We start from the raw sequence: 20,603 nt of genomic DNA on the forward strand, positions 1-20,603 counted from the left end.
ATATTTTGCAAATCTGATTCTTATATCTGACTAATCAAGTTCTGTTGGGGGGCAGTTCATGGACTTTTTTGTTACTTGATTAGTTTCTGCATGAATAATTTGTTTTCGTTGCTTTTATCTCAATGGTTTGCTGAACATTTTCATGACAAGAAATATATTTTTATAACATCATGTTTAGTGATTCTATTGTATCCCGTTTTACTCCATATTTTTGGATGTTTAGGTTATTTCTATATTTTTACCAATATAAACAACACTGCTATAGATAACTTTGCATGCATATGTTAACCCATTCCCTTCGAGAAATTTCTGTAAGTGCACTTTCTTGGTTACACACACACACACACACACACACACACACACACACACACTTCTAAGGATTTTGAAACTTACTGTCAAATTACTTCTTAGAAGAATTGGGCGAGTTAGACTCTGTCCAATATGGTTTTAACATTGAAATAGGAATTATTCTTCGTGAGGAGGAATTTTTGAAAATTATCAGAAGATCTTTGGTTCATTCTCATAGCCTAAGTGACTAGGGAGTGCAAATTGTCTGGGATTTAAGTGCCCGCATCATCTCCACAAACAAATTAAACCTGCCATTAATTGACATGTAAATTCTGTAAAATGTCACATGAAAAATACATTCTGTATATTATTATGGGCACTCCCTGATGTAGTAATTTTTAAATCTTATGTTCAGAGAAAATTATTACCAAGTGTATAACCTGGAGAAGGGGTCCCTTCTTTGTGCCTCCGTTTGTTTGCTGTCAAGTGGTGAAAATAATGCAATTACATTACTTCTATCATTCATGTAGTTGTTGGAAGGATTTCATTACTTAATGAATATGAAAGTGCTAAATAAGTTTAAAAAAATCTTCCCACTGTAATTATATAGGCTATAAATGAAATGAGTCATGTTTGAAGTGTATACCTGTTATTATTTCATATAACAGAACCAACATTTTTTGGATACCTGTGATCATACAGCTCATGCTACATCTCATTTTTTTGAAAGCTTTTGTTGTATTTGTTCTCATACCTAGTACCTCCTAATATTGCTGGAACTGATGAGCCCCAGGACATCACTGTGTTACGGAACAGACAAGTGACACTGGAATGCAAATCAGATGCAGTGCCCCCACCTGTAATTACTTGGCTGAAAAATGGAGAGCAGTTACAGGTAAATCTTTTTATGAGCTCCACAAATTCCTTTTTGATATTAAAAATAATAATCAGCTCTAGTGCCTTTGCTAGGTCCTAAAAACCAAATAACATCAGGTTACTAATTATTCAGCATCGCAGCAGTGTGTACAGGGTTTTAAAATTAGCTTTATTATTTGTCTTTGCAAGGGTAATTAATAGTTGGTTATAAGTCAGAGAAAGGTATTCAGATTTGTGACACTCTGGAAATTTGCCTAAGTATATATTTCCTGAAGTCCATGGATTAAAGTCTGATTTGAAATATTCAGCTCTTTCTTAAGAGAGAAGAAACTATCAAAGTCTCAAAACAACTGCCATGTGCCTAGGGAGAATGCTTCTTTTACTGAATTTTCCTGGTCTAAGCTTGGACCTCACGAGTGACCCCAAAGATACCAGGCGTCTGAGACTGGAATCCATGAAGAACCAGTCACTGGCTGTCAAAGTTTGCCATGCTCACATGATACCTACCTGCTGTCATAGAGTGTCTAAGGCCAGGAACCTCAGTAGCCTTTTAGAGACCACTGAAAAATCTGACTTTGAATGTTTTGATTGTGTTTATTCCAGTGATTAGCTATTCCTTTTTTTTTCTTTGTTCTTCCTCATTGTCTTATCATAACCTACACTTTGTTTCTAGCAAATTACAAAAGGAGATTATGTCCCCTCACACCTAAGACATAAAGACTTCCACCACCACCAAACCACACAAACACCAAACATGGAGAGGCTGGGTTCTGAGAGTTACTAACATGCTAAATCATCATGCCTATCACCTAACCCTCCTGTACTTTTGTTTCGCTATTTATTGTATGCAGACTATAATGCAAGGTGCTCTGATTGCTACTGAAAATGGTATTTACCCTCAAGAAGCTCACACACTATCTGAGAAGACAGGTTAGTCAAAGATTATAGAATGGATACTAATTGTATATTAGGAGGATGTGTAGAAACAGAGATGAGAAGCAAATAACCCAGACTAAAGGGTAAGCAACAGCCCGTGGAAGCCTCTTAGAAAAGATGAGCTCAGTTTTAAAGGATCAGTATATACTGGGTGAGGCAGGAGAAGAAAGTGATTCCAATCACAGGTAATGGCAGATACAAAGCTATTACAGGAAAAGGAGGGCTGCTGTTCTGAAAACTGGTAGTAGCATGGCATCCCTGAAATACACCTTGATTAAAATCTTTGATGGTTCCCCATTGATTTCAGGAGTCTGGTTAAACCACACAACTTAGCTCACAAGCCCTTTCATGCTCTGACTTTGCCTCCATAGTCTGATCTCTCATGTATCCATTTCACTCCAGACCATTAGGAGTAAAGGTAAAAACTGAGTGAATATTGTTGGAGAAGTCTAGTTGATCCCAGGTTGACCAAGTGATGTCAGTCCTAGGAAAGGGTAAGTTCACTCATGATGAAAAATGAAAAAAAGATGAGTTCAGGTTTAGACATTTTGAGTTTGAATTACCTATATTTTCCAAGAGGAGACTGTAGAAATCATTTTAAAATATTAGCCTGTATTTCATCAAAAAAGGCTTTGATGTGGTGGTCCATATTTACTTAGAAAAAGCAGTCTTCGATGTAATCATCATGATATACTCTCTTGTTGAAGTCATAAGTTTGTAGGAGGTTGACTAGAAAGCAGAGTATGAAAGTCCCAGTTAAGTGAAAATAAAGCTTTAGGTAATTGTAACAATTAAAAGGTGAACATATGAAAAAAGAAGATGAATGAGACTGAGCAAGAAGACTCAGAAATAGGATTAGAAGTAGGAGACACTGGTGTACTGAAAGCCAAGGGAAAGAGTGGGGGTGATTAACAAAGGCCACAAAAGGTACGAAGCTGTGTCCATTGGCTTTGGCAGTACATAGAGGTAATTAAAGATCTCAGCAATGGTTCTTCAAAGAGTGATCAAAGTACAAGGCAGGTTACAGTTGTTTGGGGATTTATGGAAGAAGAGGAAGTAGAAACAAGCATGAACTGGTCTTTACAGATTTCTGTATGTGTATTGCCTGAAAGAAAGAGATGGAAGACATAGGAGAGAGGAAGAGCAGTTGATAGGACAAGTTATGCTGGATGGGGGAGGAATGAAACCCAGGATGCAGTTGAATGAATTAGCCTTGTCCAGAAGGGTTGCCCATTTTCTGCAGAGATGGGGAAATAGAAAAGAAGGTCGCATTCGTATCCAAGGTGGGAGGAGGGGAGAACTGCTGGTTTGGGGCTTTAATTTTGTCAGTGGAACAGGAAGCGAGATTGTCAGTTAATAATGAGGTTCTATCTGAGGTGACAAGTCAAATTTGGAAGAATTATAGGTGGTCTAGGGAAGGAAAACCAGAGAAAATTGTAATGAGACTTAATACGTTTACAGAAAGTACTGCTATTCATGGAAGAAAAACATTATGAGAATCACTGAGCCAGGTGTGGTGGTTCACTCTGTAACCACCAGCACAAGGCAGGAGGATTGCTTAAAGCCAGGGATTCAAGATTAGCCTGGGCAACACAGCAAGACACCATCAGTAAAAAAAAAAAAAAATTAAAATTAGCTGGGCATGGTTGAGCACATCGGTAGTTGTAGCTGCTAAGGAGACTGATGTAGGAGGATCACTCGAGCCCAGGATTTTGAGGTTATAGTGAACTACAGTAGTATCACTACTGCAGCATGGGTGACAGAATAAGATGCTGTCTCTTAAGAAAAAAGAAGTCACTCTGAAAGTTTTTATTAGCCTAAATGAGTATAGCCTGCTATACCCATATAAAAGTTAAAAATTAAAATATATTTTATAGAACTTACTATACATATTTAAGAAATCACTTATTCTCATAAAAGGTAACATAATTTTATCTCTAGTAGCCCCAGTAGAAATAAAAGGCCTAGAGAAAATGTGTAAATTTTTAAAATAAATGGACATGAACTGCATTTTTACTTTGAACAATTTTTTATTAGAAAGATTTATCTAGGGTCAGGCCCATATGGTAGACAAATCTTATTTGGGATGTTCCTGAAATACTTTCATTTTGGGTACAATGAGAGAATATCAGTCTCTGATGCTATCTGGAATTTTTTAACAATTATGAACATCATATATTTTATCCTTCAATTACTTGTTTATATATGTCTCTCTCCAATTAGACTTAATAGCAGAGATTATGTTTCATTGTACTATATTTTCATAATTTTTGGTCCGTGCCTAGATACAAAATAAATTCTTAAGAAATATTTCTAGTAGTTTATTTACTTATATTTTAAAATGTTAGAGCACAACATTTTCCTCAAAGTTAACCAAAGTTAATTAGCAAGCTTTCAGTTGTAAGTGACAGAATTCAAACTCAAATCAACTTAAATGAAAAGTAAAAACCAAAAGGGCATTTATTGGCTAAAATAATTGGTGAATTTCCAGAGGCTCTAACTATACATGAGGGATCTCTCCTTTCTCTGAAATCTTAACTCTACTTGCTTTGTCTTAGATTCAGGGCAGGCTGTTTCCACATGATAAGATTGTCACTAGGCTTAGGTCATCCTCACAACCTGTGATTCTAGGAAAAAGGGCACACCTTTTCCCCGACACTCCCAGCAGAGTCTAGAGGAGGACTCTGGTAGGTCTGACTTGAGTCACCTGCCCATTCTTGAATGGATCATATTGTCAAAGGATCTGGGGATACTGCTTCTTCCTTTGACTTAATGTCACTCATTAAAACACTTTCCGGAGATTTTTGATAACTACGAAAATGGTAGAGTAGCAGACAAAGCATGCTGACAGACAGCAGCTTCACAGTTTACTATAATCACTTTTGATGCTGTGAAATAATATGTATTCTCTTCTCCTGACATTTTAATGGTAAATTTATTTTCTTGCTGAATCCAGGCAACACCTCGAGTGCGAATCCTATCCGGAGGGAGATACTTGCAAATTAACAACGCAGATCTAGGCGATACAGCCAATTATACCTGCGTTGCCAGCAACATTGCAGGAAAGACTACAAGAGAATTTATTCTCACTGTAAACGGTAAGAAAAGGTATTCATTGCTTCACAATTTAAAAATCTAACCCAGCCGGGCGCGGTGGCTCACGCCTGTAATCCCAGCACTTTGGGAGGCTGAGACTGGTGGATCACGAGGTCAAGAGATCCAGACCATCCTGGTCAACATGGTGAAACCCCGTCTCTACTAAAAATACAAAAAATTAGCTGGGCATGGTGGTGCGTGCCTGTAATCCCAGCTACTCAGGAGGCTGAGGCAGGAGAATTGCCTGAACCCAGGAGGCGGAGGTTGCAGTGAGCCAAGATGGTGCCATTGCACTCCAGCCTGGGTAACAAGAGCGAAACTCCGTCTCAAAAAAAAAAAAAAAATCTAACCAAGGGCATTCAAAGAGATGATAGCTTTTTTGTATGAGTGTACTAAATGAAGCTGTGTGCTATCTTACTGCTTTTGAAAAAGGCAACATGTAGTATTTGTATTAGATCTATATTGCAAATTAACTCAATTTCCAAAAAACATAACTAGATATTTTACTCTTAGAGAATATGTCCAACTGTTATTAGCATATCCTGATGTTTTGTGTCATTCAGAATCAGAACCATTGAGGAAGTCAATACACTAAATCACTGGATAACAAATGGCCCATCATTTAGTTCACCTTAACTGATGGTGGCTGAGAGTATATATGTGCCAGACAGAGACTGTCATAGGACTGTAATTCTATTAAATATAACATCTAAATGCCAACATTTGGGAAGATAATATAGACTTTTCCCCAAAACAGTCTACTGGATATTTAATATATAAAATTTTACAGAATATTGGGTGACCCACACAACTAATACCTCTAATACTAAAATTAAAATTCATGCTGTCTATTCCCATATGAACTTAATGACCAATAAAATGCAGCTCTGAAAATTGCATGAGTAGTCACAGATGTGTTTTTTGTTAAAACAGCCCACTTTCTGTTCTTCGTTTAAAGTGAAGCTGTTCCAGTGTTAACATTCTCTGACCATTATTTGGCCAAAGAGAAATAAGAAATATCATCTTTAATTTGCATCAGACTAGAGCTGACTTTTATTCAAGCCTCTCGCACAGCAAGCCAGATATCATACATCATATTCAGCATTTAAAATTCCCCTCCCCCTTTATTTTTAAACACTAAGTATCTTGAGTAAGACTTCAGGAATTAAACCTCAATTCTATTTATACTAACGTAGATTTGCATAGACAAAGCTATACATTTGACTCAAAGCTCACCTCATGTTACATCTTCAGGGTCTTCATGCAGCCTGTTTTATTTAGTATAACTGAATTTTTTCATGTGCATCTCTTGTTCAGTTCCTCCAAACATAAACGGTGGCCCCCAGAGTCTTGTAATTCTTTTAAATAAGTCAGCTGTATTGGAATGCATTGCTGAAGGTGTGCCAACTCCAAGGATAACATGGAGAAAGGATGGAGCTGTTCTAGCTGGGAATCATGCAAGGTAACAATTCTGGAAAATAAAAAAAATACTGTAAGACCTGAAATGCAAATTCTTAATTTTTTTTCTAGTGCACTATTTTGGTCTCATTGTGCTTAATCCTTTCATCTTAGTATTTTATTTATTATTTTTCTGAGATGGAGTCTTGCTCTGTTGTCCAGGCTGGAGTGCAGTGGCATGATCTTGGCTTCAAGTGATTCTCCTGACTCAGCCTCCCAAGTAGCTGGGATTATAGGTACGTGCCACCATGCCCAGTTAATTTTTTGTATTTTTACTAGAGATGGGGTTTCACCATGTTGGCCAGGCTGGTGTCGAACTTCTGACCTCAGGTGATCCACCTACCTCAACCTACCAAAGTGCTGGGATTACAGGCATGAGCCACCACTCCAGGCCAAAATTTAGTATTTTAAAAGCATAATTCCTAAGGCTTATGTCTATGTAATGATTATAATCCACTCAAGATCACAAGCCCATCTATGCACCTTTGCATCGTATCCTTTTCTTCCATCAATGGTATTGTAAACCTGTGTCATCTGAAACAGGAAAAAACCTGAATGGATTTCACCAAGGGTTTAACACTTCCCTCAGACAAAATATGAATAATCCAAAAAGGCTGATTCAGAAGACTTCACTTGTGATTTCTCTTGCAGATATTCCATCTTGGAAAATGGATTCCTTCATATTCAGTCAGCACATGTCACTGACACTGGACGGTATTTGTGTATGGCCTCCAATGCTGCTGGAACAGATCGCAGGCGAATAGATTTACAGGTCCATGGTAAATATGCTTTTATAGACAACATCCAGTCTCTGTGTCAAATGCTCTTTGATAGTCTAAACTAGTGAGGTCATAAAGACCTTGACACTGAAGGCTAGTGAAGCAATTTACCTTATATCATGAAGCGGCAGCCCCCAAGTTTTCTCCTTAGTATAGGTAACATCATCACAGCACTGTTAAAATCACAGGGCCTTGTTGTGCTCATGACTAGGAGGCAAGTTAATAGTAACGAATTTCAGTTCAGTGGCTGTATTTTAAATGGCATACTGTCTGCTGACTGTGTTTCCTTCTCATTTGGTGACATTGTCTTAGTTCCTCCATCTATTGCTCCGGGTCCTACCAACATGACTGTAACAGTAAATGTTCAAACTACTCTGGCTTGTGAGGCTACTGGGATACCAAAACCATTAATCAATTGGAGAAAAAATGGGCATCTTCTTAATGTGGATCAAAATCAGAATTCATACAGGTAAGGATAATTTAATCAAAAACTCCCACCAACTATTTGGAAACAGTTTGTAATGAATCAACATTTTAGTTCTATCGGGGCGTCAGCTAATCTGTAGACTATAACAAATGAGCTAGTAGAGAGTGGGTATTTTTTCCTTAATATGGACTTCGTTTTTCAGCCTGAAATATTTTTCTAAATTCTAGGTCAATTTTGCATACATACACCCTGTGGATGACTGTCAGTGATTAGATTTATATCCTGCCTTAGGTGTTCAGTACCTTTTAGACATTTATAAGGGCAAAGGATAAAAACATCATTTTATATAATGAAAAACTATTCTGTAAAAATAAATACAAGCTTTAGTTGTAGACTAAAAGTCAAATTTTATGCCTTAAAATACAATTTAGATATTGGCAGAATGTGTAGGGAGGAAAAACAGCATTTTCTCCATTTTTTTTCTTTTGCCTAAGCTTTACAACCATATCTCATAATATGGCAATATCTATTTTTCAAAGGCTAAACTTTAAATCACTAAGAATTTCTGATGTTATAGATGAGCATCATTTTTTTGTATCTTACCTGGTCGTTACTCTCTCAAACATTGGCTGTAGTGCTAAAAACAAATGCTCTCTTATGTCCACTTGACAAAAATCAATTCCCATACTCCAGGAAATATGAAACTAGGAGTGCTTTAGTTGAAATTCTATCCTGTCCCTCTCTTTCTCGCCCTTTTAATCTTTTGGCATTGGGAGGTTCAGTGACTTGAAAGTATATACAGTATGGAAAATGTGCCATGCTTTTGAATAAAAAGTATGTCAAATATGTTTTTATTGGTGTTTTTATTAAATCATTTCTATTCTGTCATTCACAGTGTGAAGTAAAATAGATAATTCTAATTTAGATCTACTTTAAATCATACATGTGTATTTAGTAAACTTCCTAAAATTTGAAGTGTTCTAAATTTTAGTTTTGTGTATATATATATACACACACACATACACACACTTGTTCAAAACTATATATATATGTATATAGAAATAGATATTGCCATATTATCTAAAAGGTAGCCACACATTTAAGGAGACATGCGAAGTAGGGAAAAGGGTGAGCCACACAGACCCACTCATTAGCCATCTGCCAATGGAAATAAACAAATATCAACCTGCTAGGTTATTGTGAAATTTAGAGATAATTTATCCAAAGCATTTAAGATGGTGCCAGGAGTGTATCTGATGCTCAGTAAACAGTAAACAGTGGCTGTAATTGGTGTTCTCATTGTACTGTATTTCTCCTAGAAGAGCAAGGTTGATCATGAAATGAGCATTCAGAGACTATAAGATTCCCTCTTCAGACAATCCTTCCAACAAGTACTTCCTGTAAATATTATACCAAGTTTGAGGCTCTAGAAAGCCACTGCAGAAAACATAAACATAAACTCTAATGCATAAAATTTTCTTCAGGGACATGATGTTAATTTTAACATGAGGGAGAAGTACTGTTTTCATCAATTTTCAACATGGTATCATCTTGAACTAGCTGGAAAAGTGGATGAAAACCTACATATGGTATCTCATGCTTTGAAATCTGTCTTCTAGGCTCCTTTCTTCAGGTTCACTAGTAATTATTTCCCCTTCTGTGGATGACACTGCAACCTATGAGTGTACTGTGACAAATGGTGCTGGAGATGATAAAAGAACTGTGGATCTCACTGTCCAAGGTAGAACTGGCTGGGAACATGGACTGAAAGATGATAATACTATACTTCATCATTCCAATACTTTACAAGAGGGATCCCTTTTCTTTCCTTTTTAAAAAAAAATTAGGAGGCTGAGGCAGGAGAATTGCCTGAACCCAGGAGGCGGAGGTTGCGGTGAGCCGAGATCGTGCCATTGCACTCCAGCCTGGGTAACAAGAGCGAAACTCCATTTCAAAAAAAAAAAAAATTTAACTTCATGGGTACATGTGCAGGTTTGTTATATGGGTAAATTTGTGACATGGGAGTTTGTTGTACAGATTATGTCATCACCCAGGTATTAACCAAGAAATAACAGGAGGTGTCCCTTTTCTACTTACCTAACTTTCTCTTTCAGAGCACAAAGAGGATTATAATTCTTTGGAAATCTTTAAAAGTTGGAAATATATAGTTTTTTTTTTCTTTTTGTTATTGTTGTTTTAGTTCCACCTTCCATAGCTGATGAGCCTACGGACTTCCTAGTAACCAAACATGCCCCAGCAGTAATTACCTGCACTGCTTCGGGAGTTCCATTTCCCTCAATTCACTGGACCAAAAATGGTATAAGACTGCTTCCTAGGGGAGATGGCTATAGAATTCTGTCCTCAGGTAAGACCAAGCTCAGTGATTTCACTTCTGTTGATTGCTTATCCTCACCTGGCCTTCGTTACACCAGAATAAAAGAATAAAATATGCATGCATTCTTGGACTTAAAAATCTGGAAAAAATGCAAATAACATAGGAAGGGGATCTAGGGAATGAAAAAGAAAGAAGTCTGGAAACAAAATAACAATATCTAAGACTGATCTGAATATAATAAACAGGATCACCAGTATTTATGTGTATGTTACCAAACCTAAGGGTTAATAAATTTCCCAGTTACCTGTGAGTGAACCACACTTCTTTCATTGGTCAAATAGAATGTCTTTTCATTTATGAAACATTTAGTGCCTAAGACAGGAAATATACTCTATTAAGACTCTGAAACTATGTAACTAAAACAGGGTTCTAGGTTTCAAGACTTTTAAAATTGAGTATGTAAGGCTGAGTGAGTAGTGAGTTCTATGAGGGAAAATGTTTTTATAGTGGTAGTAACCATCATTTATACAATTTATAGTATTGAGGAAAAAAATCACCTAAAAGTATAGGTGATTCAGATTGGTGTTTCTAAAACTTATTCAACACTGGGGAAACACTAGAGATAAACTAAAGTAGCAACTAATATCCTGGGACCTTATGAGTATGTGCAAATTATTCTAAGAGAATTTGTAACAATAGAAGGCAAGTAGCGGAAAATTTATTTCCAGGATGCAACTTGGCTTTCAAGAAAAATTATGTTACCTATAGATTGGTAGCATTTCAAATCATAAAATATTTTAGAATGAAGTACTAGGCTAAAAAAACAATTTAGAACTTTCTCAAAATGTTAAACCCAGCAACTTCATTCCTAGGTATTTACCCAAAATAAATGAAAACATTTGTCTACACAAAGGCTTATATGCAAATGTTCATACAGCATCACTCAGAGTAGCCAAAAAGTGGAAACAATTGAAATGTCTATCAGCTGATAAATGGATAAATAAAATGTGGTATATCCATGTAATGGAATTATGTTTGGCAATAAAAAGGAACAAAATGCTGACAAATGCTGCAGCAGATGAACCTCAAAAACATTATGGTCACAGTGAAAGAAGTCAGGCACAGAAGATCACATACTGTATGATTCAACTGATATGAAGTGTTCAGAAAAGGCAAATCTGTGGAATCAGAAAGTAATTTAGTGGTGGGCTAAGTCCAGAATGGGGAGTGGGGAATGACTGTAAATGAGCACCAGGTTTCTTTTGGGGGTGATGGAAATATTTTAAAATTAGATTGTGGTGATGTTTGCATAACTCCGTAAGTATACAAAAATCACTGAATTGTGCATTTAAATGAGTGACTCTTACGGTATGTAAATTAGACCTCAATAAAGCTGTTAGTAAGAATTTGAAAAGTACCATGCTAGGCACTTCAGGGAATACAAATATGGAGATAAGCCAAGCACCACCATGCTAGTCGCAGAAAACACACACAACTGAGAGACAAATTTCACTGAACTAAAAAAACGGAGATGCAAACTGTCTTGCATGCTCTGCTCATGTACCCCAAAACCTATAATCCAATAAAAAATTAAAAAAAAAAAAACCTAAAATGCAAGAAAAATTTAAAAAAAATAAAATAAAAAATAAAAAAAAATAAAAAAATAAAAATAAATAAAAAAAAAAAAACGGAGATGCAGTTTATATTAAAACTGTTTTTTTGTTTTTCCTTTTTAGGAGCAATCGAAATACTTGCCACCCAATTAAACCATGCTGGAAGATATACTTGTGTCGCTAGGAATACAGCTGGCTCTGCACATCGACACGTGACCCTTCACGTTCATGGTATGGAAGGCTATTTATTTACTCATTCAAAATTCGCTGGGTTTTGAGAGGTTTTAAGTCACGTTTATTCTGAAAGGGTATTTATGAGCTATGAACCAAAGTAATATCTTGAAATTATATACTGAAATCTATAATTTCAGTATATATTTCAGAAAATATATACTGATATATCTGGTATATATCTACCAGTATATACCAGATATCCTGATATAGATATAACTATAGATACTAATAGATATTATAGATATACTATAGATGCTAATAGTATCTATTGATACTAGCTATAGTATAGTATAGTATATACCAGATATATCAGATATATAGTATAGTATATACCAGATATATCAGTATATTCTATAGATATACTATATATATCTAATAGTATCTATACTGATACTATCTATAGTATAGATACTGGTAGATATCTATCAGTATATCTGGTATATATACTGATAAGCCTGGTAGATAATTTTAATGCACTAAAAAAGGCACACAAATGACAAACCACTCTAAGTAACTCCAAATAACTTTTCTTCTTGGATTTTTACAACCTATTCCTGATTCGAGTCTTCCAGTGGAGTTCTTCTAATGGAAACTGGCAATTGTAGCAAGACTCCAAGAATGCAGTGTGGCCAGCATTCACTTTTCTCTTGGACAATCAAATCACTGATACTTTAGAATCAGGAATTTGGGTAATTTTAAGCCCGTCACTATAATAGACATGGTTTCCATTAACTAGTGCTATTACTTCTTTTGTTGATTGGCTTTTATAGAGCCTCCAGTCATTCAGCCCCAACCAAGTGAACTACACGTCATTCTGAACAATCCTGTTTTACTACCATGTGAAGCAACAGGAACACCCAGTCCTTTCATTACTTGGCAAAAAGAAGGCATCAATGTTATCACTTCAGGTACCTACCACTGTTTCTATCAAGAAAATCATAGCACATCAGTGTTTTACAATTCAAATCAGTATGATTGTTTTTAATGAAAAGTTTTTTTTTTTTCACCTGCTTTTGTAACTGTGATGTAGGCAAAAACCATGCAGTTCTTCCTAGTGGTAGCTTACAGATCTCCAGAGCTGTTGGAGAGGATGCTGGTACTTACATGTGCGTGGCCCAGAACCCAGCCGGTACAGACTTGGGTAAAATCAAGTTACATGTCCAAGGTACCTACATAATTCATCTCTGCTTTCAATTCAACAATGTTTGTAACAATGTACACTAAATATTTACATCTCTAAAAGGATTATGCTGTGTTCCCCCATAGTTTTCAACATTCTTAATTTGTATTATCCTATTGGTTATATCACTTTTATGAAGAAGAAAGTTTAATATGTTTTGCTTGGTTTGCCATTGTTTATGTATGGAAACTGAGGCATCTAATCCTATTTTGAATTTCTATGAACCTCCCTTAACACCCCATTTCGCTGTAGCATATGTGTAATATGATGGTTAAAACCATTCTCTCTACAGTACTACCCTGGATACATTACAAAACACTGGATTATAATGTCTCACTTAAAAAATATCATAATTGCAGTTAAACCAACTTGATGGAAAAAATTATTCTAAAGAGAAAACAGAGTATTTTTGTGTTTTCCATTTAACTGATATGTTCTTGGTATAATTTTTATATCTTGCATGCACTACTTTTGCCAATAAGAAATGACCTAGAAAAAGGTTTCAAGCTACTGAGTTTGAATCAGCTTAAATTTCTTATAGTGTAATTTTCCTATGGTAGGTTCATGAATATAGTAAACCTCACTTTCTTGCATATTATAAATCTAACTTGTTTGTATTTTTCAACACTTATTCAATATTAATAACTGGAAATAAATTGAACATTACAGACATGATCCTTCTCTTATGGTGTTTATACTCTGATGGAGAAGGAGAAACTTTAAACTACCAAATAGAGCAATTAATGATCGATTCTGATGTATGTTATATAGAAGAAAAACAAAAGACTGAGATGGAGAAGAATAATGGGGATAAGTGGGGACCACTTTAGATTAATGGTTAGGATAGGTTTCTCTGAGGAATTAACATTTAAGGTGACCCCGGAATGATGAACAAGCATAAGCCACGGGCAGGTTGGTGGCGTGTCCAAAGGAGAGAGGACAGCATGTGCAGTGACCCCAAGTCAAGAGTGAGGAAAGAAAATATGGCAGTGTGGCTAGATGGTGGTGGACAAGCACAAAGCAAGCAAAACAAAAGGGAGATCAGAAAAGGAGGCAGGGCCCATGCACGCATGACATGGCGCACCCTAGGAAACGTAGATTTTATTCTCTGTGCAAAGAAATTTTTTGAAGGACTTATCCAGGACTCTCATTTCGTTTTAGGAAGACCCTTTTTGCAGCTATTGGTAATGGCTTAAAGAAAGGGCAGGACTGGAGTTAGAACTGTCACACTTATCTGGGTAGTGTGTTATTTTCCAAGAGTGAAGACAGGAGCATGAATTGCAAAAAAAAAGCAAATGAGAAAACTGATGAATTTATGTTATTTTGGGAGATGTAACTGTTAGGATTTCTGATGAATTTGGTAGGTTAGGAAAAGAGAATTAGTGAAGCTTCCTGAGCTTCAGACTTGAGCTAGTGAGATGGTAGTGCCACATTGGAATATGAGGGGAAGAACTGGGTTGGGAAGAAGGAAACTGTGATTTCTGTTTAAATATATTAAACATGGGAAACTATTAGTAATCCTAGTGAAGATGTCTAGTAAAGAGTTGAATATATATGAATCTGGAGCTCATGAGAGAAGCATAGTGTAAGATAAACATTTGGAAATAATCAGTGTTAAACCCACAAGACTGGATAAGATCATCAAGGAAAGAGAATGTGGACAGGAAAGACTGCTGAGGAGAAAGCCCTAGAACCATCCATTGTTTACAGGTCTGAGAAAGGAGAGGACACTGGGAAATAATACAATGGAGAGGGCAGGGATATCGCTGGAAAACTTAATGAAAGCTAGGGAAGGATAGGGTCAAGAAGAGAGTGAACAGCTTTGTTAAATGCAGTTGAGTCAAGTAGGATAAGGATCCAAAAGTATTCATTAGTTTCAGCAACACAGAGGTCATAGAAGAGAACATTTTTAGATTTGAGGAGTTGTTTCTTCATGAAATGATTGAAATTACTGACGTGGGAGAAAGGGACGAAGAAACTCATTAAACAACCAAAAGCATTTCAACATTCCAAAAGCAACCAGAGAGAACTGCTTCGTCCAGGGGCATGAAAAATTTGGAATAGACCGTCTCCTTGCAGATACAAATGTAATGCTGAGCACCAATTCAACCAAGTAATTTTGTTGCTAAAATCTGAATGTGATTATTCATAGTTATTTTATATGCCTTTTTACAGTGATGCATTACAACTCAATAGAATATCCAGGTTAATACCTAAGTGGTGATCAGCCTATGGTAAACCCTTGGAAAGGAAACCCTTATTATAAGCCCTTTTATAGGTTTCCAAATAAGTGGGAAGAGTTTACCTATATTATTATTTTCCATGATCTACTTATGTATTCATTCATTCAAATAATCCTTTATTAAATGTAACCACTGTATATAAGGCATCATTCTAAGCTCTCTGGAAATACATAAGTAAAAGTATCTGAGCAGTTGAATATTTTCCAAAACTTGGCGTTTATTTTGGAAGTTTCAATACCTAAAGTAACATAATTTATGTAAGTTAAAGAAAATATCGTTGGTACAGCTTAAATTTTCTAGACATGCAAGCCCTCGTGAATATATGCTTATCTCCTAATTTAAAAAAAAATTGACTATCAATCACTTAACATTTGTTAGGTAGGGACTAGTTTTCTGAAATGTGTCCAAATTACTTTTTTATTCCCATGAAAACAAGGTGTTGTGCTCCCTTTCTAATGATATGGTGAAGTCAAGATTTTGTTTCTTATCAATATTTGCTAGAGCAGTACTATAGCATGTAATTTGCACACTCATACTTTTAAGATGAAGTTTGAACTTTATATTTTAGTTCCTCCAGTCATTAGCCCTCATCTAAAGGAGTACGTTACTGCTGTGGACAAGCCCATCACGTTACCGTGTGAAGCGGATGGCCTCCCACCACCTGACATTACATGGCATAAAGATGGGCATGCAATTGTGGAATCAATCCGCCAGCGCGTCCTCAGCTCTGGCTCTCTGCAAATAGCCTTTGCCCAGCCTGATGACGCTGGTCAGTACACGTGCATGGCAGCCAACGTGGCAGGATCGAGCAGCACAAGCACCAAGCTCACCGTCCATGGTAGGTTGTTGAACATGAATTATTGCAGTCCACTACACTACCATGGCAAAGAGAAAGGGCTGCTAAGAGCAAATATGATGGAACTCAAAAACTCGGAAATCCAAAGTGTGTGGAGGGGTGTGTAGGCACACTTCAAATCTGTTTTCCATAGGCTGTGTTTACATGTGTGTGTGTGCACACGAGTGTGTGAGAGAGAAAGAAATACTTTATTAATAGTGCTGGGATTTTTAACGTGTTGCTGGTACCCTCACACTGTGATGGCTTGGCTTATGTGGGGTCTGTGTTTTGTGACTTTTCTGCTTCTCAAGCTTCAAGTCATCTTGGTTCAAAATGAATCACCGTGTGACCTACACTGTACTGTTTGACCCTAATGAGAATCAGGAGATCTATTTGATTCATTAAAGTGGAAAAATATTTACATGTACATTTTTATAACAGAAATATATCCTTTTTTTGTATTAAGACAACTAAGAAAATACTGAAAAATCAGCATTGAAATATTTTTACTTTGTATTGTGTATTTTGACTAAGGATAGAATCCCTATTAATATCAACGGTAGGAAACAATAGTAGATTAAAATGCTTCCAACCTCTATTTTCAGAGGTAATTTTTATGATAATGAGGAGTTTCTGCTTTTTCATTTTTCAGAAATTTGTGAAAGCTGTTTTTATTTTTCAAGTGTATTTGAATTTTCTATAACTTTGTAGTAACAGAGACAATTTCAAGTGGAAACATTTTTGGTTGAATATATAACTTAGCCAAAATTAAAAATCACTATTTATGAGTTTTCCAAATAACTCCTCTGCTTTCAGTTAATGTAATTAAACTAATCCATGTACACTATCCATTTGCCTTCAGATAAATAATACTCCTTCTTTTCAAGTGTCTGTAAAAAATTTACCAAAATTTACCATAAACAACAAAGAAATTACTGTTTCAAAAAGGTAAACCGTAATTTCTACCCACCATGCAATAAAGCTAGAAATTTGTAATGAACTTTTAATGCCAAAACCCCAAACCCAGACAACTTTAAAAAACACTCTTCCAGCCAAAAAATAGATCAAAGAATATTTTTCTATTTTCAGATTATTTAGAAAATAAAGACACGACATATCAAAATGTATACTGTGTGGTCAAAGCTAAAATCAATATAAAGACATAGCCATAATTCTTTCATTTTTAAAAAGAAAGAACTGAAGTAAATACACTAATGCTGCAACTTTGTATCTTCTAACAAAAGACAAATAGCAGCTCAAGGAAACCAGGATAAAGAAGATAATGAAACTAGAGCATGAATTAATTAAAAATGAGTATTTGTGATGCATCATTGAGCAAAATCAATGTTTGTGTTTCCCAAATTATCTATAATGTTTATATAATGTTTGTGTATATAATCATATACTCACAAAGGATAAAAAAAAATTGACTATTTTAATTGAAAGTAGTTAATTTAACTGAAAGTAGCTAATTAAAGTTGATATGACAATTTTATTTTTGCTAAGGCCAGCTGTTCTCCTGTCACTCTTCAAAATGTCATTAAGGTAGGTTTGCTTCTATCTGATATGTTTGAATAATTCCAAATTCATTGTTTTGGGAAGAGAGTGTATTTCTACTTTTGAGCCAAGCATTCTTAATACTTTTTGTCTTTTCTTTAGAAGTAACTTACTTCTAAGTCCAATAGAGTATTTTTTATTACACTAAAATATTCAGTTCATCTCTATGTTGCCTAAATTCTAGTTAAAAAAATTGAGTCACAAGAAGTATTTGGTACTATAATGTGCAGAGTTATGAAGTCACTATGAAAATTTCCTCTGACAGTGTAAAAACTGAATTAAATGTCTTGGTCTGGTTTACATTCATTGGAACATGTAAAATACTGCAGTAAGTATTTTTTTCTACAGCACTTCATGACATTCAATACTGGGTGAGTGTTCTATAGTGAATATTATGAGTTCCTCCTCACAATATTATCTCTGAGACAAATATAGCAGTTATACAACCACAGAAGCATTTCTTGGTTTTGTTGTTTGTTTTACTTCACTGCATTAAACAGAAGTAAGTCAAAGATGGAAAAGTCCGGAAGCCAAATAAAACATAAAGAGCTTCCACCCAGTTCTGTCATTTGCTTAGAAACTAAATGTAAATATATTCAGTAAGTTCAAATACATTAGAATTATTGCTAGTACCAAAAATATGCTTGTTTTCATAGCAGGAAGCAAATCAGTACCGTCAAAGATGTTCATTTTTAGTATTTCTAGCAGAATTAGACTCAAAGGATTTTTTTTTGTATAAACTCTTCATAGTACCACCCAGGATCAGAAGTACAGAAGGACACTACACGGTCAATGAGAATTCACAAGCCATTCTTCCATGTGTAGCTGATGGAATCCCCACACCAGCAATTAACTGGAAAAAAGACAATGTTCTTTTAGCTAACTTGTTAGGAAAATACACTGCTGAACCATATGGAGAACTCATTTTAGAAAATGTTGTGGTAAGTTTAATGGCCATGAACAGATACGTTAAGCCAGATTGTAAATTTGCTTTTATACCTTAGTAATTTAGCATGAAAATATATTCTTTAACAATTAAAGAAAATATTCTTGGGACATTAAAGAAAATATTAAATATTTATTAAAAATTAAAATATTAAAGAAAATATGTCCCTTGAATGAGAATAGTATTTAACAGATGACAGGAACTCATAAATGCCCTCCTGAAATTATTTCATGTTTGTGGAAATATGTGTTTATCAGGACAAATTTTAAGTGCCTGTGCCATATTCTGTGCTCTTAGTCTCATATGGCAATAATAAGCATCTAAATAATTGTAATTTTTATGCTATATTTTCAATTCTTTAGTACTTCAAAGCGAAAAAAAAAGTTACATTTTTTTAAAGAAAAATAGTCTATATGTGTCTTAATGCAATCAGAATTAGTCATTACTTCAACAAATATTTATTGAACAGCTAGCACTGGTTTAGGCACTAGGAATACTACAGGGAGAAAAAGAATCAAAGATCTTTGCCCTCATGGAGTTTATTTCTAGAGGAAGGAGATGATAAAAACTAAGAATAATAATTTTAGTCAGAGGAAAATAAGTCAGAAGAAGAAAAAAAGGTGGCATGAAAAATAAAAGGGAGAGGTCAAGGTGTCAAGAGTTGGAGCAGTGAAAGTGACCGTTGTAAATAGGGTAGAGTAAGTCTTCTTTGGGAAGGTGACATTTGAACAGAACTTGAAGGAAGTGAATTAGCCAAGCAAATATCTGGAGGAGCAGACCAGGCCAAAAAAAAAAAGGTGGAGCAAAGAACTTGAAGTGGAAACATGCCCAGTGTATTTGAAAAACAGGAGGCCGGTGAAAGCAAAGCAAAGAATGAAAGGAGAAATAAGTCAGTGAAAAATGGAGGCAAAATCATGTCGAGGCTTATAGGTCATTGTAACAATATTACGATTTACTCTAAGTCAGAGTCCACTGCAGGTTTTTGAGCAGGGGAGCCATATTATCTGCTTTACATTTTAAAGGGTTATGTTGGCTGTTGTGATGAGAATAGATGGTAGGGAGACAAGGACAGGAGCAGCAAGAGCTGTTGGGAAGATGTCTGGAGGCAGGTAAGAAATGATAAAACTCAAACCAGAGTGTGAGCAGAGCAGAGGTGGAAGTAAGATTCTACATGTACTTCGAAGCTAGTGCTTTCTGACAGATTGCAAGTAGGGTGTGAGAAAAAAAATAAGGGGTGACTCAAATGTTTGAGACCAAAGGTATGAATGATTGGAGGGATGAAATAGCCATCAGCTAAGATGGTGAAGGCTACAGGTGGTACAGGAAGGGGCCGTTGGAAGGAATTGGGAGCTCAGTTTTGGGGCATGAGTGTGAGATGTATCTTAGGCATCAGAGCAAGGGGTTAGAAGAAGTTCAATAGAATTCAAGTTTGTAAGAAAGTATTGGTATCTAGGTTTGAGATACTGGTAGTCATCAGCATATAGTTGGTATTTAAAGCCATAGCACTGTATAAAATCACCAAAAACTTGAGTACAGATATGGAAGAAAAGAGGACCAGAGGCTGAGCCCTCTCACATGCCAACATTAAGATGTTACTGTTGAGGGGAAGCCAGCAAAAAAGTTGGAGAAGGAGAAAGCAGTGAGATAGGAGGGAAACTAGGAGAGCATAGTGTCCTGGAAGCCATGTAAAGGTGGTTTCGCATAGAAAGGACTCATAATTGTGTCAGATGCTACAAATGAATCAGGAAAAATGAGTGCTGAGAGCTAGCCCCTGAATTTAGCAAGTGCAGGTAATGGTGC

General features: G+C 35.8%; 1 protein-coding gene and 1 long non-coding RNA gene across 13 annotated transcripts in view; one reads left to right on the forward strand and one right to left on the reverse strand.

The window, feature by feature from the left end:
- HMCN1 (hemicentin 1) overlaps positions 1-20,603 on the forward strand; it is a 532,161-nt gene that overhangs the window by 455,540 nt on the left and 56,018 nt on the right. For all 12 annotated transcript variants that reach the window (XR_013529004.1, XR_013529005.1, XR_013529007.1 and 9 more), the window contains 12 exons: positions 1,047-1,183; positions 5,057-5,198; positions 6,514-6,658; positions 7,306-7,433; positions 7,746-7,902; positions 9,480-9,601; positions 10,061-10,225; positions 11,932-12,039; positions 12,813-12,950; positions 13,073-13,207; positions 16,034-16,303; positions 18,608-18,798. Coding sequence is in view for 8 of the 12 variants with exons in the window: in XM_035280045.3 (XP_035135936.3) it covers positions 1,047-1,183; positions 5,057-5,198; positions 6,514-6,658; positions 7,306-7,433; positions 7,746-7,902; positions 9,480-9,601; positions 10,061-10,225; positions 11,932-12,039; positions 12,813-12,950; positions 13,073-13,207; positions 16,034-16,303; positions 18,608-18,798 (1,838 nt within the window). In the remaining 4 variants the exon portion in view is untranslated. The remainder of the gene's footprint in view (positions 1-1,046; positions 1,184-5,056; positions 5,199-6,513; positions 6,659-7,305; positions 7,434-7,745; positions 7,903-9,479; positions 9,602-10,060; positions 10,226-11,931; positions 12,040-12,812; positions 12,951-13,072; positions 13,208-16,033; positions 16,304-18,607; positions 18,799-20,603) is intronic.
- The window catches only part of LOC108589055 (uncharacterized), a 41,935-nt gene that overhangs the window by 12,446 nt on the left and 8,886 nt on the right, over positions 1-20,603 (reverse strand). The window contains exon 2 of the long non-coding RNA XR_001908209.5: positions 6,433-6,667. This is a non-coding gene — a long non-coding RNA (uncharacterized LOC108589055). The remainder of the gene's footprint in view (positions 1-6,432; positions 6,668-20,603) is intronic.

This window comes from Callithrix jacchus, chromosome 18 (assembly GCF_049354715.1).
Source record: "Callithrix jacchus isolate 240 chromosome 18, calJac240_pri, whole genome shotgun sequence".
Taxonomy (NCBI): domain Eukaryota; kingdom Metazoa; phylum Chordata; class Mammalia; order Primates; family Cebidae; genus Callithrix; species Callithrix jacchus.